The 18,579-nt window shown below is 26.7% G+C and overlaps 1 protein-coding gene and 1 long non-coding RNA gene across 2 annotated transcripts; one reads left to right on the top strand and one right to left on the bottom strand.

The window, feature by feature from the left end:
• Positions 1-7,947, top strand: LOC132936963 (uncharacterized). Its single transcript, XM_061003777.1, has 12 exons — positions 1-875; positions 1,622-1,789; positions 1,862-2,010; positions 4,641-4,845; positions 4,921-5,061; positions 5,156-5,245; positions 5,340-5,426; positions 5,525-5,614; positions 5,683-5,766; positions 5,827-6,095; positions 6,964-7,123; positions 7,749-7,947. Exons 4-12 carry the CDS (start codon positions 4,650-4,652, stop codon positions 7,868-7,870), a joined length of 1,239 nt encoding a protein of 412 aa, XP_060859760.1. The 5' UTR covers positions 1-875; positions 1,622-1,789; positions 1,862-2,010; positions 4,641-4,649; the 3' UTR covers positions 7,871-7,947.
• Positions 7,948-9,347: 1,400 nt separating this feature from the next.
• On the bottom strand, positions 9,348-12,668 carry LOC132937048 (uncharacterized). The gene is made up of 3 exons (XR_009663589.1): positions 12,450-12,668; positions 12,270-12,377; positions 9,348-10,747 (listed from the first exon to the last, which is right to left on the bottom strand). It is a non-coding gene; the product is annotated as an uncharacterized LOC132937048 (long non-coding RNA).
• Between the last annotated feature and the right edge of the window lie 5,911 nt (positions 12,669-18,579).

Genomic DNA, 18,579 nt, shown 5'->3' with positions numbered 1-18,579 from the left:
ATTATTATACTCGCTATTATTAAGAAATGCAATTAACTAAATGCAGGTTAAAAGCGTATAGAATATTAGAATCTATACTATAGATGCGGATTGTTCTACATTTGTTTTATTTAAATGTAGGTATCAGAATATTCATTGTTATTTTTGTAAGTATTAGCCATTAAGACGTACAAATTATAATATTACAATACAATATTCAAAATTCAGTTTGTAGGAGATGATACTGTTTAAAATAGTTGTAAAATATAGTAAATTATTAAGCTGCGTACACTGCATTAGCGAGCCGAACCTCTTGCGAAGTGCGAACTATTTGCGAACCGTTCGCACGAATCCATTTACCGTCGGTTTTTTTTGACCAACTTCTAGCAAACTTGGTACAAATTTGGACGTCACAAACGGTTTGCAAAAGGTTCGGCGGCTTAACAATATTGTCTATTTTAAGTTATAAATATAGAAATCTGTTGTTGTTGAATTATAATTTATAAGTAATTTGCGGGGAAAACCATAAACGACCGTTGCGTCCACCGTACTCCGCACTGCCCATGTTTATCGTTCGGGCACGGCGTTCGTTGGCCGTCGGCCGTCTGTCACGCACTCACACGACAATCGACAATACGACATCGGACATACATATTACATACACTGATACAAATGTCAAATAATTACAATTACATTGCAGATTTAACCAAGTATTCTTGTCTAAATGCATTTTACATTTTAACATAAAACATTCAACATACGTATTCGTCACTTGTAATAATTAATAATTATTATACTGTACGTTTTATTGTGTCGTTCGTTTTTTACGATGGAAGTCATAATATAAAAAATATCTGCAGTTTACAGTTCACGAACACATGTTTGTCTACATTTTGGTAAGTATACTTAAGTTTTTATTATCGTGCTCATTATTGTTAATTGTTATTAATATTAGGTATAAATTATTGTAATCACCTACTAAAACGATGTAGACAGAATCAGAATGAATAGTTAAGCATAAAAATAATAAGTTATTTAATATAAACAAATAGGTATTACATTTTGTATTACGTATATTGTTATTTCTATGTAATATGTTATAAATATATAGTGACGGGCCAGTTTCATTATACTGCAGGTGATATTATTAAGTAATTCATTTGTTTTACTAAGTATATTAATATGTAACAATGTAAAATTATATAAATTAATTATTGTGGTTGGACTCCCTACTTTCACTATAAGCTTATTGTTTGTGTATTAACTTTGTTGGTTACCTACACATTTTGACCGTTGCTACAATCTGTAAAATATGTAAATACAAAATGTATATAATATAGTGTTCTTAAATTGAATTAATTTAAATATAAAATATATTAATACCTATTGGCTATTACTTAAGCAAGTTGTTTGATAACTTATAAATATATAATATACCTAAAATGTTTAAGTACTAGCCATGGTGGTGTAAGTAGCTGATAGTGTAATAAGATTATAATATAATATATAAATCATATTATGTTCAGAATTAATATTAATGATAGGAGTTGGAATAGTCTGCTATTGGTAACAATACTCTGGACGTACAAATTTTTAATTACAATTTACAGTTAACTATAAATTTGTTTTTCCTTTTAAAAAGGTTATTGGATGAAGTAAAAATTGAGATATTCGCAAGTTGACGATTGTAATGTACCTATAAACATAGTACATTTATGTCAATAATTTATATTTTTAACAACTTAAAAATTATAAATTTACAGCTTCAGACGCCACGATAAATTATTAATTTATATCAATTGGGATTTTGGTAAGAATAAACAAATTAAATTTACAATTAAATATTAAGTAGATAATTTTTTTTTTTTTTTTAATAAATTAGTTACCCTAAAGAAAATTGCAGTATACTGTTGCTGATGAATTCAATGCTTGGTATTGAAGTATAATTATTATAGAAATTGTATATTAGCATATTATGCTTTTATCATTTATTATATTTATATAAGTTTCCAGACGCCAACAAAAATATAGGTACACAGTATTATTTTTATATTATTTTCAATGTAAATTTTATTTAAGTTAGTAATAAGTTTAATTTATTTGTTTTACAATAAATTATTAATAGTTTGAAGTTAGCTGGTAGGTAGTAAAGTGTTTTCATATCTACTATTATTTACACTAGTAGGACTTTTCTATAATATATTATACATATAATAATAGTCATTCTTTTATTTTATTTTAATGACAAATATGTCTAGTAAATCTGAAAGTAAATCTACTAAGCGTAGAAGATATTTGAACGATATGGAAACTATTGATTTTATTGTTGAAAATCAAGAACAATTAAACTTTTTCCCACAATCAAGTACATCCCAAGATAATGGTAATAATTTGGTTGTAGAAAGCCATGCTAGACCATCTCCCAGCGTAATTGGTAATGATGATCACCTTTCTAACAGTCTTAGTATTGATACATCTACCTTTCCTTTTTCAAGTATTAATTTTGATAACAATAATGTAGACATATCTGATTATGGTGATCTACAAAATGAATCATGTAGCTCCGATTCAAATGATGAATGTTTAACAAATGCTAATAATATTTTATATGATGATCAATGTTCTATTCTTAAACTTATTGCTAATTGGACAATTGAACATAATATTACATTATCTGCACTATCTTCTTTATTAAAGGTTTTAAAAAATCATAAATGTTTTAGTTATTTTCCTGTTGATGCTAGAACGGTGTTGAAGACACCTAATAAACCTAACAAAATTCAAACTGTTCAATCAGGATATTATTACCATTTTGGTATTGCAAATGGTTTAAAATCTCATTGTAATTTTTCAATTATTAAAAAAAATATAATTAAATTGGTTGTTGGCATTGATGGTTTGCCTTTGACAAAAAGTTCCTCAAGCGCCTTTTGGCCAATTCTCGCATATGCTCGGTACAGTTCTTTTAAATCTAATGTGTTCATAATTGGTCTTTATTGGGGGAAAGAAAAACCACAAAACAGTAATTTATTTTTAAAAAATTTTGTTGATGAACTTAAACTTTTAGCAGAAAATGGTTTGGATACTGGTTATGGTAAAAAGTATGTGAAGGTAGATACATTTTGTTGTGATACTCCAGCCAAGAGTTTTATTTTATGCACCAAAGGTCATGTTGGATATTATTCCTGTCCAAGATGCACCGTTGAAGGTGAACGTATAAATAATACCATGTGTTTTCTAGGTACAAATTTTCGCAATAGAACTCATTTAGATTTTATAAACCGTATTGATGATGAACATCATATAGGCAATACAATATCAATTTTAACTGAAATACCTTATATAAATATGGTGGACGATTTCAGTATTGATTATATGCATTTAGTATGCTTAGGTGTTGTTAAGAAATTGATTTTATTATGGTTGGGTATATTTAAAAAATCTCCTGTACATGTTCGCATACAAAGCCGATATGCAAATATAGTTACCAATCGTCTCTTATTTAATAAAAAATATGTAACTGTTGATTTTTCAAGAAAACCTCGGGGATTAAATGATGTAGTGAGATGGAAAGCAACCGAGTTTAGACAGTTCTTACTTTATACTGGACCTATAGTGCTAAAAGGAATTTTATTGGATGAATGTTATATTCATTTTATATGTTTACATGTAGCCTTTAGAATTCTATTATCTTCTAATAGTACTGAAAAGTTGGTAAATTTTAGTAAAAAAATGTTGATACATTTTGTTGAAAAGTTTGAAGAAATTTATGGATCTCAATTTTCATCTCAAAATATCCATGGATTAATCCATATTGTAGATGATTATAGGAAATTTGGCTCCTTAGAGGAATGCTCTTGTTTTCCATTTGAGAACTACATGAAGTTTTTGAAAAAAATGGTAAGAAAACATGAGAGACCACTAGAGCAAGTAATAAAACGCTATCAAGAATTTTTAACCTTTAGTGAATGTAAATTAAACAATCCATGCAATGAAATAATATACAAAAAAAAGCATGTTAATGGACCTTTACTTGAACACTTTACTACCTCTCAGTTCCAAATAATTGTTAAAAATAGAATTAAAATAGATATAAATTCTGTTTCTGATTGTTATATAGGGTTTGATTATGATAAAAAATTATGTATTTTTAAAGTTATAAATATTTGTAAAGATTCTATTAATGGTAGAAATGTATTTTTGGTTAAACAATTTAATAAAATTTGTTGTTACTTTAAAAAACCTATTAATAGCTTAAAGTTAGGTATAGCATTAGTTGATGAATTATCTGAAGATTACACAACAATTGATGTAGAGTTAACAGAATTTTCTAAGTATATGATATTAATTGATAATGATAATAATAATGTAGCATACCCCATTTTACATACTCTTGATGTTATTTGATTATTATTTGTAATACAATTATTAATTTTATGTGTATGTTATAACATATAACCATAAATAAATTGATCTTATTATATATTTTATTTACTTTTTATTATTACAAATTCTGAGTTGATAAAATACTTAATATAATATTTATATATATTGAATAATTGATAATATCTAAATAATATGTATAGGTATCCTTATAAATTGTAATTTATGCTATGATATTTATTGTTTAACAAACATTATTTATTGTTGTATTATTATAGTATTAGAATATGGCAACCTATTCAGTAGTTCACTTTTATGGTGATGACTCTGTAGAACCTGTACCCAGTTTTTGGTTCACAAAGAATGGAACTTGTGCGTGGCCAAAAAACAGAGCTTTGATTAAGAAATTTGTACAACTTAAAACTATTCCTAATGAAATTGAATTTGATTACCATGAAGCAAGAATTCTTAAAAAAAATATCAGTAAAAAATATTATTTGATAACAAAATTCCTAACTATTAAATACTTTTAAAATTTGATACCTTTTTATACTATAGAATCATTTGGAGAAGCTAATAATTTGGCAGAAAAAGGGTGTAATCAAAGTGACCTGTCAGATATTGGTGAATTAAAGTCTAAGAGAAAATTAAAAGTAAAAACCAATAACCAGTCATATTCAGATTGTCCCGAGTATTCAGGTTATTAATTTTATTTGTTCTCCTAATTAAATAATAATATATCTGTATATTTTAATTTATAACACTTATGTATCACAATTATTATTTTATTTAGATTCTGATGATGAAAAATTCAATAAAAGTAATAAGTCTGATCGTACATTAAAATATGCAGGTTGGTCTCCTTCTCCAAAAAAGTTGAAAAGTAAGTTTTTACTTGTAATGTATTATAATAAATAAATAAATATCTATTGTATGTTATTTTGTACGTATAATATATATGAATATTTTTTTTAAAGTGCTGAAAAATCAACAAAGACCATCGATAGTTAAACAGCTGTCTTATGACATACCATCAAATTTGACTGATAAGTATAAGAATGATGGTAAGTCATAATGTATTTGTTATTCACTAATAATTGCTACAAATGATTTATATCAATAGGATAGATGTATTATATATAATCATGTTTTGTTTTTACAGTACCAACATTTAATTTAAACTATTATGATAAAATTAATAGTAATGAAGAAATCATTGAAATTCAATTAGAATCTTCTGATGTTCATCTTGGTAAATATTATTTTTTTTAACAATAAAGTTATTATTTATTTATTTAAATTTCAATTATATTTTAACAGATGAAAGAAGTTCAGAAGTATGTATCAGAACACCTAAACTATTAGACATATCTACAGAAGCTGTTAAAAATAGTACACCACTAGGTAATTCTTCAGTTTGATTTAAAAATATACTTTATATTTATATTTACAAATTTCATACAGGCACAGATTATCAAAAAGAAACTTTACATATGTTGACATTTATCAAACATGAATTAAGACGTATCATAAACAATCAAAGGGATATGGCTCAAAGACTTGATTTTATTGAAATACGTTTAAATAGCATGCCAACAAAAGATTCTTCTATGAATGGGATATCCTCATCATTATTAAATGATATGACTTGTCCGTTACCCATCGATAATATGGCAGATCTTGATACATTGGAAAATAATATTTTGGGAGAAGGTACATTCCGCATAAACTTGGTAAGAAACTAAACTATCTTTGATTTACTTATAAAATGGTTGAAATATTGAGTTTTAATTAATTATAATTTAATTTTTGTAACTAAATAAGTATAGTAATTTTAGAGTAATCGAAGAAACAAGTAAAAGTTCTGTGCTAAATAATATTATAATACGCTAGGTATTCATAATAATATTATATAATACTATTAAAAATACTAGCTATTATTTTATACCTATAAATATTTCTAAAAAAAGCAACTAAGTAAAATGATTATCATGGATATATTTGTCGTATAATTTTAGAGGATGCTACCCATGCATTTGTTGTCTCTGTCTTACACACGTACGACATATCAAAATTGTGTTCACTAGTTTCTATAGTTTTGATATTAGAGTGAATTGACCTTTTATACAATTTTTAGATAATAACATTATTTGTGCTTAAGCGTTGGCTTTTACTAAATATGTATTTTAATTTTCAAGAGAGATATGATCATTTTTAATTTTTGATATTTCACATACCCATATTTTGCTTTAAAATGAAAAAATTTAAAAATCGCCAACGCTTAAGTACAGAGAATGTTCTTACCTAAAAGTTTAATAATAGGTCAACTCACTCTAATATCAAAACTATTGAAACTAGTGAACAAAATTTTGGTATTTCGTATGTGTGTAAGACGGAGACAACAAATGCATGGGTAGCATCCTCTTAAGGACTTGGAAGATCATGGCCAAGTTTCTTATATGTATACCTACTGTCTAATATTTGTTTACTCAGTTATTAAAGTATAAAGGATAAGTTGTTTTTATTTTCATTTATTTCCTTAGTTTTGAAATTTGAGAGTTTTGCCTTTACAATTATTTTAATATATTTACATATTTTTAGGTGAATGAACTATCTTATATTGGTGGAAAAAATGTTAAATCGATGGTAAAAAGGCTTATGGCTAAGTTATTTAAAGATGAGTTACTGAAAGACTTCTCTTATACAGGGAAAAAAGGAAAACAGAAATTTTCAAATTTAGCAACTTGTTCAGTAATATTTGGTAAGATGCATAATAATTATATAATATAACTATTGATTTTATTGTGTAGTAGGCAGTGGTGTAGGGAAAAGATGATTATTTTTAAGCAATGGTTTTTAAAAATGTATGGGTGGGTGTACCCATGATGCTTAATTTAGTAAAATTTGTAAGTCAATAGTGCAGATAATACATGCTCAGGCTACATAACTACTATAATCATTTATTAATATGATATTTTATTATCAGGTACAATATAATAATAACAATGTTCATTTATTATATAAATATAATTCATTTTATAACTAAAATAAAATGTGTAAAATATATCTTATTAAATCAAAATTTAAGATAACTAATAGTTTACATGCAATAAAATAAATAACTATAATAATGTACACACATAAATTTTAGTAAAACTATTTGCAGATTTGTAAACATATAAATGCATATGTTTTAACATGTTATATAAATGGCCATCAGGAAGAATATATTATATATCCTCATTCAACATAAATATAATCTTTTCTCTTAACCAAAAATAAGTTAAACACACTAATGTGTAATTTCTGTTTAGTTATAATGTATAATGAATACTACTTATATGCTATATTTACCTATTATTAAAACTTTCTTATTTAATTTTTAGATGCCATCAAAACTCAAGAAAAGTTTAAACACAGTACTCAAAATGAAATGGAAGATATTATTAAGTATGTACTTGCTCAAGCTCCATTTAATTTGAAGAGGCAAATTGAAAAAAAAAACTAACCTTTATATTTTTTATCATCCATACTAATTCTTTTATTTAAAGCTGTATCAATTTTTTTTTAATCCAAGTTGGAATATTTTTTTTTTAAGCGATTTAAATATATTAAAACTTAAAAGTTTAAAATAAATAATATATTTTATACAATGATATATTGAATAATATTTTTTTTTTTTTTTAGATTGGAATTTCTTTTATTTTTAACTGTTTATTTTCTTTTTGAGCACATATACAGTGCAGGTTTATTTAAAAAAGTATTTATATATTATAATTTACAATACCTAGACATTAATTCCTCATTTAATTTTTATATTATGTGTACTTAATTTTTGATTGTATAATATTAATTAATGAAAATAAAATGTTAATTATTATTAATTGCAGTTGTTTATTTTATATTTATTTAACATTTGTTTTCCTCGTATTCAATGTAAGTTAACGTTGATGGTACATTAATTAACCATTACAAAATCATAAATAAATATAAATTTATAAATATTAATTATTTAATATTGATTAAATATTTTTTTTTTACTTTGATTAATAATTATACAAAGGGTTCAACCAATATTTATTAGGAATTATATAATATATAAAAATCTTTTATCTATGAAAATTTAACATTTGTTTAATATTGAATACTTTTTTGAAATATTTATTTAACTTTGTATAAATATATCATTGCTGTGTGGGTATCACTGAGTATGGAATTTAAAAAGCAATAATTACAGAATTTGAAACAACGTATTTGAGACGTCAACCACCAATTTTTCCACTATAAAATCCTATGTTTTTTTAAAATTATTTTAACAAACCTATAAGCGAAAAGAAAATAACATTTTATCTATTTGTATTAATGTCAATAATGTTAACTTTTCAGATGATGAATTTTTAAATCACCTATTTGTATAGTCTGTGTACCTATTAAACTTTGAAGAAAATTATAATATTTTTTTTTCCAATTATTATTTTAACTATATTAAATATAGAAACATTTTATGTTTAAAAAAATTATTTTGTATTTAATTTTTAATCTGGGATTCATTAATTATTGTCCGTGTATACAATTATGACGACGGTCAATGTTGTCTGCATTTTTTTCACGGGGACCAATATTACACTAGATCCTTCTGAAAATAAGGCAAATAAAAATACAGAAAACTAAATATTGTTTAAAAAAATCAAACGGAAAAAATAAATAATACCTACCTTCCGATATCTGAAACTGAAATCAAAATCGCAAAAAAAAGGTTTTCGGGTTCAAGCCCTGATTTTGAGACACTATAAGTACCTATATTATAATATAATTTTCATGTTATTTTTATTAATTGCAAATTATAAAATTACCTAATTGTGAAATGCATTATTTAAATAAAAAGGTCGAAGCCACCCAGTGCTCGAATTGAGAAAAATAAGTAGAGGAGCTCAATCCAACGACTTGAAAACTGCGTTCCATTAAACACAATTCAAGATATTACTTTCACACACCACTACACCAGTATGCCCGTGCCTTAGATAATATTATATACTTGTATACTTATATACTATTATATACCATGATCTGTAAACTACTGCCTATATAGGAACAACGCAGGGTCATATTATAATTAATTACTAAACTAAAGTCAAAAATAATTTTGATAGGTATGAAATAGTAAAATTCGTTACATAATTGACATACATTGAAATTCACATTTTAATAAAAATTACTTCCACATTACTTTGTACCGTCCCTCCGGCCAAGTAAAAAAAATAGGTAGTAGGGGTACGCAAAAAAAATTAGTAGGGGAGTTCCGCCCCCCTGCGCAACCCCCCTCCAAATTTGAGCACTGAAGCCAACCTCGTTATGTTTAGGGGTTATACTAAAAATATTAATTGGATATACCTAATATATACTTAATACAACAAATGACGAGAAATAAATCCTCCTTTAAATTGAGAAATGAATGCCTACACAAAATAGATTAATTTTGTCGTGCTATAGGTTACCTAACCTACCTATGAACTAAGAAATAATATTATTCGATAAGATATAATTATATTAATGTCCGTGTGCTATGAGTACAATACACATTGACCATAATCTTATAATATTATGTAATATCTCGGAAGTCTTGGCAATATAATAATATAATCGCAATTTTAATATTTTATCGATCGGTATTACCTATCTGTATAGACTGCAGATCGTAGATAAAGTCTACTTATACACTTATGATTCGAAAATACTTTTTATTCCAAAATGTATTTTAACGTAATAATACTGACAGATTGAAAATATTAACTTAAAACAAAACTCTAAACCTGTCGAATTCTAAACATGCAAAAAACGTAAAAAAAAATATGTAAAATAAAATTGGTGTTATTTCAACAAGAACATTATGATTTAAATCGTCCACTTTACGCATTTTTTTTCAAACTTCAATTAGCTTATTATAATAAATATATAGGTACTTATAATTATACATATAATTCGGGATTCCCTGCTGATTAGGTCAAATCTTTTAAAAAATAACTCAACCCAACTGCTTATAAGCTGTATAGACCGTAATATAATTCGCGCGCGATGATTAATATTGAGAAAATGTGTGTTAAATATTTGTGTAAGATCGACTAAAATATTAAAGATGTATAAATAATAAAACACCCTGAAAAAATATTACAGACGTGACATAAATAATAATACACTAACCGGATAGAAGATATTGGCCACGTCGCGAACAAGAAATGACTTCCTGTTCAGGTACATTACCGGCTAAAATGACGTACCAGCGGCGTTTGATTCCGCGAGATTTGGGACGTATAACTTCCAACGTTTTTTTAAGTTTACTTAAATATTTTAGATGTAGATTGTTCATGTTCATGTTCTGGTGCTGTTTCTGTAAAGTCATTAATTTTTCTCGATTATTTTTTTATGAATTATCAGGTGCAAATGTGCAATAGATAAAGTCACGGGCCAAATGGTAGGTACGGTCGTATGACGTAAGACATATGCAAAATATCACGCAATTGCCAAATCGCAGTTTTAATATTATGATTTATGGTACGTAGGTATTATCGTCACGTCGCGGATTAAACAAAACTTAAAAAAAGTGTACGTGTGATGCTTCGGCAAGATTCGTGCAAATGTTCAATATTATTAAAACGTCCGATAAAAATAAAAAAGGCACAAAAATCATTTCTCTGCATCGATCGTGTGACTAGCGGACCATGTAAGCCAAGTCACAACGAAGAAAAAAGGCAACGCACGCGGGCGACCATTATACCGAAAATCAGGAAATTATGGTTTAAGGGGGTTCCAGTCGATGAAAAAAAAATTACTTTTAGACCAATAAGTTAGACAAAACTGCAGGAATATTTAGTTTGACGGATTTTATTTTTGAAAACGGATTATGGTTGATTACCAAGTTTACTAGGTTTTGCCAGAGGCGATATTGAATATTTATTTTTTCAGATATCCGAGAATAAAAATATGATATTTTTGTATTTATATTATTTATCATGACACTAATTATAGTAGAAAATGTACCTAAAAGTAAAACTATTGAGGAAATAAAAAAATTATGCTTAAAATTAAATTAAAACATTTAATATGATGTGGATAATACAACTATAAATTAATATAACTAGGTATTAATAAAAACGAAATATAGTCTTAAATAACATAGTAAATTTAAAAAAAATAGTGTTTGAATAATAGTATTATGTGCAAATGGTATGTTTTATTGTTTTCGTATTCAAACATTGTTTATTACGAAATATGTACACTTTCAAATTTCAATACCCATTTTAATCAATTACTTTTAAAATTAGATTGAATTGACCAACTGACATAATATGTATTATACAACTCAAAAGTAAGATTGTTCTCTAAATTTTAGGGCATCTCGGAGATATAATTAACATATTTTAATTTTGAAGAGTGAAGACAATAAATTATGATCATTTAAAATGAAAGTACAAAATAATTACAGTTTTAATATGTCAATAAAGTAGCCTCTGAGATGAGGTCCATTACGATAGCCTGTGCCTACATTTGCGATTTTTTTAATTTTGTTATATGATACGTATGTGTATTAACACATTATCATAATATTAATTTTATTCAAAGTTTAGTAAATAATAATTAATAATATTATTTCTACAATATTAGTTTCTAGGCTTCGTACGCAAAAATAAAATTAATCTATTGATCATGAATTCATAATATAATATAAAACACATAATATTATGTAAAATCGGTACCTATCTACGGGCTACAACGTGTTACGATTCCGCAGATATTTTGTCGGGCGTAGGAACTAACAAAATCGTACGTTAATTGTATTGAATAATTCGAATATTACCTAGTGGCTAGTTCGCATAATTCAAGTAAATATTATTATTTATTATCAATCTTACCGGCAATATTTTTTTGCTGACCAAAACGTCCTTTATATTTCCTTTTCTCGTCGTTTCTGTTAGTTCCGTTTTTACCGCTCCTTTCTTTCCCAGAAATGTTGTAGGTACCTATATAGTCATAAAAGACGTCATATCATTATAGTTCATAATTATTATTATTATTGTTGTAGTCGATCTTACTCAAATATTGAACACACATTTCCTCGATATTCATCATCGCGCGCGAACTGGATTACGGTAGGTGTGTTTATAAACACGTTTTAAATTTTTTAAATTTTAAAATTGATATACATGACACGGCATTATTTCGACTTAAACACTCAGACTGTACCTAACACAAGTGAATTTACACCGAAGTACAATAATTGTATTGGGCGAGCACGCAGAAGACTCGAAGACATGTCGAAGTGAACTGAAGTGAGTGATGACTGTCCCGAGTCCGTATGCCTTTGTACCCACTCAGCGACTCGGTGCAATAATATCATATCGGAATTACCTACGCGTTTAGTTATCTATATTATTCCATATAAGATTTTATTTCCTCGTTGTATTCAGCATATCTCCAACGGATATAGATCTCACATTCAGGTAGAGGTACCTACTTACTGATTATATTTTAATATCACCTATCTAGACTGCAATTACATATATACCTACATTGTATATCGACCTACACTCGAATCTAATAAATGTATTATATAATATTATATTGGGTTATTATACTTATCGCACAGCATTTGAGAAGGTTCTTTTTTTCTCGAGTATATATTATAGGTAATGTTTACATTTTTATTCGGAAAGTTGATTATTAATTTGTTACGTGAAATCGTTACGATAATAACGGCGAGGTCAATAATATCATTACTTACAATCATTTCATTTTATAATTTTATTATTTATAAATACTGTTATACCTATGCGGTAGGTATGCCAATTTCCCAGCACGCCGTGGGCCGTGGCCGAATCACGCTCATTAAATTGATACGACCGCGATCGATGACGGGTGAACAGAGTACATACACTATACTGCACCATACATCGTATCTAATAATATTACTATGATAATAATATAATATAATATAATATAATTTACTATTTAGTACTATTATACCTACTGCAGTCCAGTGCCGTAAAAATCAGACGTGCAAAGTGCAGTTTAATAGCCACCTTCCAATCTCAGAATCATTTTTCGAGCATTCTTTTAATAACACTTTATTTTTTTTCAAATGCCTGAACCAAATATGTCCTTTATCAATTTATTGACGGATGCTCGATTGATATCAATAATATTGATCGTGTACGGGGCAGCTTAATAAGACACCCAAAACTGTTTATTACCAGCTGGATTTCATTATTCACTATATTGTGCGCAAACGAGTTGTCGTAAATTTAAAATATATATTTATATGTGCACACCCGAGTCTCCACTGTTTAGTTAAATTCAGAAATTAAATTATTTTCAACAATTTTAATTCAATAATATTATTGAAAAGAGAAAATTACATTAAAAGCAAATTATAGGTAACGAATTTCCGTTACCTAGTATAAGTTCTTGATAATGCAATGTTTGGTGTACTAGCTTTGATCATATTATTATACTATAATACATAATAGGTACTACGGATTCGTCGAAAAATAAATATTTTTCTTTAAGAGGATGTCAGCGCAGTATTTGTTTTCTCTCTCTGGCCCATGCGCAACATAGACAAAACGCATTTACAAAGAATCATTTTTTCTATGTTTTTAAGTAATCTTAGAGTAAAATAACCTATTACAAAAAAGACAGAAAATAAAATTTTTAAGGGAATGACATACCTATCGATTTGTCGAAATATTGTACCAAAACAATTTAAACATAATTTAAATTTACAACATTTTTTGTTTATTTTGAAAGTCGAATACAAAGTCAAATAACAATAAAATATAAAATAGATATGTCATTCCCTCAAAAAATATTAGTCCTTATCTTTTTTGTAATAGGTGATTATACTCTAAGATTACTTAAAAATATAGAAAAAATGATTCTGCGTTAATGCGTTTTGTACATGTTGCGCGTGGGCTAGAGAAAGAAAAATAGTGCGCTGACATTCTCTTAACATTTCTATGAATTATGATGAGAATTAGACAAAGTGGCACACCGGTCACCAACTGCTTCTGTTTATAATAAAGTTATTTATAAATTGCTTGGTTTAATTAATAATACTATAAGTATATTATATTTTAATTTCTTCGTCAGCTTATATTACTTGTTTCCTACAATTGACAGTTTATTTGATTGTCTTACTCCCCAAACAGGTACCCTAAGTTTCTAATTCATTTTATGATTTCTTGAATAATCAATTTCTCAAATAATACAATAACTAATAAAATAATAGTTTGAATAAATTGAAAATAGTTTATAATGTTAAAATTATTTTAGACATGGTTGAACCTAATTGCTGTTATATTACACAATAAAATAATAATATTAGGACAGGACTTTGAAATTAGTACCTACGCAGAAAAGCCAATGTAAAATTTCCAACCATTGGCACAATAAAACAGCATAACTACTATTTTAAATTGTTCAATAATTATTATTACATAGGTACGTTATAGAAACTCTTGGACCTTGGTCGTGTTTCATAGTGTATGCATCTTAGCCCTCAGGTAACCTATTATGAATTTTGCTTATGTATAAATGTATAATTTTATATTATAATAATTTATTAAAAACTATTACTAATAGTCTATTATCTATATTATATTTATTTAACATTGATCATAAATTCATAAATAATATATAAACCTCTCGTCGTCGGCCAAATAGTATAGGTCCCTAAGTATGCACAATATTTGGTGTTGTATTTAATATTTATTAATAATATTACATTAGAACTCGAGTGTTTAATCATTAATCCAATCCATTCAACTAAAATATAGAAAAATTGAAAATTAATAACGTTCTTTTTAATTAGGAATTTTATTCAACACAATTAATTTTAATATTTACACATTGGGATTTAATTTCCAAAAAAAAATATATTTTAATATTGTTTTGAATAAATAAAAAAATACGAATTAGGTATTTTATAATTATTTAAATTATAAATGTTTAAATTTATTTTTGATATAAATATACTTTTCAAAATTCAAATAAATTATTCCTTGTAGAAAGTGGTATATACAGTTTAAAGTTTTAAATTCTAATTATACTTAAATAGTTAAATGTGACATTATAATTTTAAATAAGTAATTAATTAGTAATAACTAATTACCAAATTATTTTTTTTGCCTATCTACTAGGTACCTAGGTACTTGTACAATCATATAAGTTAAATCTAAAATGTATTTAAAAATTATTTATGTACCTATTTTATTTTTAAATACTTTTTCCAAAAATTAAATAGGAAGACTTATTCGTGTACATATTTGATCAGATTTGATTTACCTGATATTAATAAAAAGTTGCAATATCTATTAAATTTTGTCTTTACTTATCTTTACTTATAAAGATTAAAGGTGTGTCAAATTTTGAATTTAACTACCCACCTGTCAACCATGATACACAATTTAGTAACCAATAATTTATTTTTTTATCCTAAACACCTAAAAATACTAGAAAAAAAGCGGTTAAGTGGGTGTCACTCTGCTGTACAGTAGGCAGTAGCTGGTTACAAGTGGGTCACTGTAATAGATGGTGTTAAATTTGAATTAAATGATAAACAATTATTGTGTACTTACAAAAAACAATTCTGAGCGAAGACAGTGATATATTACTAAATAGGTATATTTGATACCTAATATTATTTTGAATAAAGTAATTTGTTTTACTATTAGGCATTAGTACAACAGTACCTAGGTTAAATTAATTTTACAACAAAATTGCATTTGAAAATTTTATTGTTTGTATAAAATATAATAATATACTATAAAAGTGTCATCTACCAACGAATAACATTTATAAATTACAACAAAATAACTAATATCGTTATTTTCTATTTTTTGGTTATAGTATGAACTATTTATAAGAATCCCTGTTTTATATTTTTAATCCTTACAGCTATAAAATTCAAACATTTTATAATTTTTCAACTAAGTACAATCAATTTTAAAATTTTCAAGATTTTGATAAATGTTTTCAAAATTTGAACTTTAAATACTTAAAAGAAAATGTGCTTATGGAATATGGATCTTTAATATTTATCAACTTACAAGGAATCTTGTGATAAATTGTCATGCTTTTTCACACAACAAATACATTTTTATTAAAATTTATTTAATAAAAAATTTAAAAAAATGAATATTGTAAATGTCTAGGTATAGAAAATGATAAAATAATCTTTTAATAAAAATGTCAAGTACCTACTGGTTAATGATTTTCGAATAACGACAAAATAAGAAAATTGTATGAGAATTTGATAAATTACGGGTGAACCAATGTCTAACTTATCTATAATAATATAAATCTACCTACTGTATGGGCGTATAGCCACAGAATAAATGAAACGAATAAAATATAAAAATTATCTTATCTCCACTAGGTAGGTATAAACATTAATTAATTGTTACTTATTAATATATTGTAACGAACCCAATAATACACATGATATATTATTGTGATCGTTTCGCCTTCGGCTACATTTGGCAACATAAAGATTAGATAAATATCAGCACATAGAATTCGAATAAATTAATCAAAGTCATATATCCGATTAGAAAACCTATGGGAATATAACGGAGAGGGCAATGCGATCTTGAACTCTCATTACAATATAGGTTCTACAACCTCGCCTTAATCATAAATCATAAATGTATGAATATAATATTTAGAAATTGCTTACGAAATAAACATTTATATATATATATATAATGCACAGTATCTAAATATTGACGGATGTCGTATAACATATATTGCAAAAACAACAGGACACGATTCAAGGATTAACCAGGCGTGGGAATATATCGATAATTAATTGAACAACGTCCTGTGAAGTCCACAGATAAGTCGATAGACTAGGGGGAAATGGGAGAGCAGGAGGCCCTATAAAACCAGACCCGAAACGGCCTGTAGATGCGTGTGACACCACAGTACAGACGAGCACCTTTGTGAAAGACTACATATCAACTTAGACTAAATAATACAAGAAATACATAGGTATTAAAACCAGGAATAACGATTTTAGTTAGGTAATTCGTCATAAATTAAAAATATTATTCGTGGGTATATAAAACTTTTAGGGTAAATTATATTATATTATGTTATATAGACACAATGACATTTTTAAATATCATTTTTTTGGCAAATGTGAATCGAACCTACTGTTGTACTAATACCAGAATTGTTATGTTTTAAACAACTTGTTTTGTTCATTGTTTAAAACGAATAAAACATATGTATAAAACAGTGTAAAATCAAAGTGAATATTGTGTTTTTTTTTTTGGTTTATTATTAATAATAAATAATAATTGATATCCTTCAGAAAAAAGTACGCATGTATAAACGAGGTGCTGCAATCGTGTGCGTGCGGGTACGTTTAATTTAATCAGGTGTCGTAATTATTAATAGTTACGGTACACTACAGTGTACTTTGGGTCTGAAAGGGTTAAGCTGCGTTCTGATAAACGGATATTGGACGACCGGCAGCGTCGTACAAGCAATATTCTGAATTCGTATAATATAATAACTTATAAGCGAGGCGCAGCAATCGTGTGCGTGCGGGTACGTTTATTGTTTAAGCTGCGATGTTATATACGGGTTTGGACGACCGGCAGCGTTGTCCATACAGTAAAATAATTTATATATACATATGTATATTGGGTACTTTATTTTTTAAATTAACTGCGTTGTCGGTTGCTAATCGCTATTACTATTATCTTAAATTAAATTTCCATTTTCTGCTGTGACCTGCGACTAATATGATGTATATTTTCGTATATTTAAATAATTTGTTATATCTATGACTACCGCTATTATATTTAAGGTCGCACCCCAACCACCAGTACCCACGAGCCGTCACTGCGATTCCGTAATTTATTGTAGAGAAAATATCGTACTCTATCTCAACTATATATAGACATATCTTTATTTTTGTATCGAAATTTCGTAATTACTTCCGAGCGCTATGGCTATCATAGCGGTATGTACTAATGTATAATACACTATTTATATCGAATCAGATATCAGGTATCTATTGGGTTTTCATAAAATTATTTAGAAATGTAGGGCTCGGTCATTACAACTTATTATTTCGTACAACGACACGGCGTTCATTTAAAATCACACTATATAATATTATCTTCGGTATAAAGTTCTTAAATGCGGTAAGTA

This window comes from Metopolophium dirhodum, chromosome 1 (assembly GCF_019925205.1).
Source record: "Metopolophium dirhodum isolate CAU chromosome 1, ASM1992520v1, whole genome shotgun sequence".
NCBI classification, from domain to species: domain Eukaryota; kingdom Metazoa; phylum Arthropoda; class Insecta; order Hemiptera; family Aphididae; genus Metopolophium; species Metopolophium dirhodum.
This window is presented reverse-complemented; position numbering and strand designations above follow the sequence as displayed.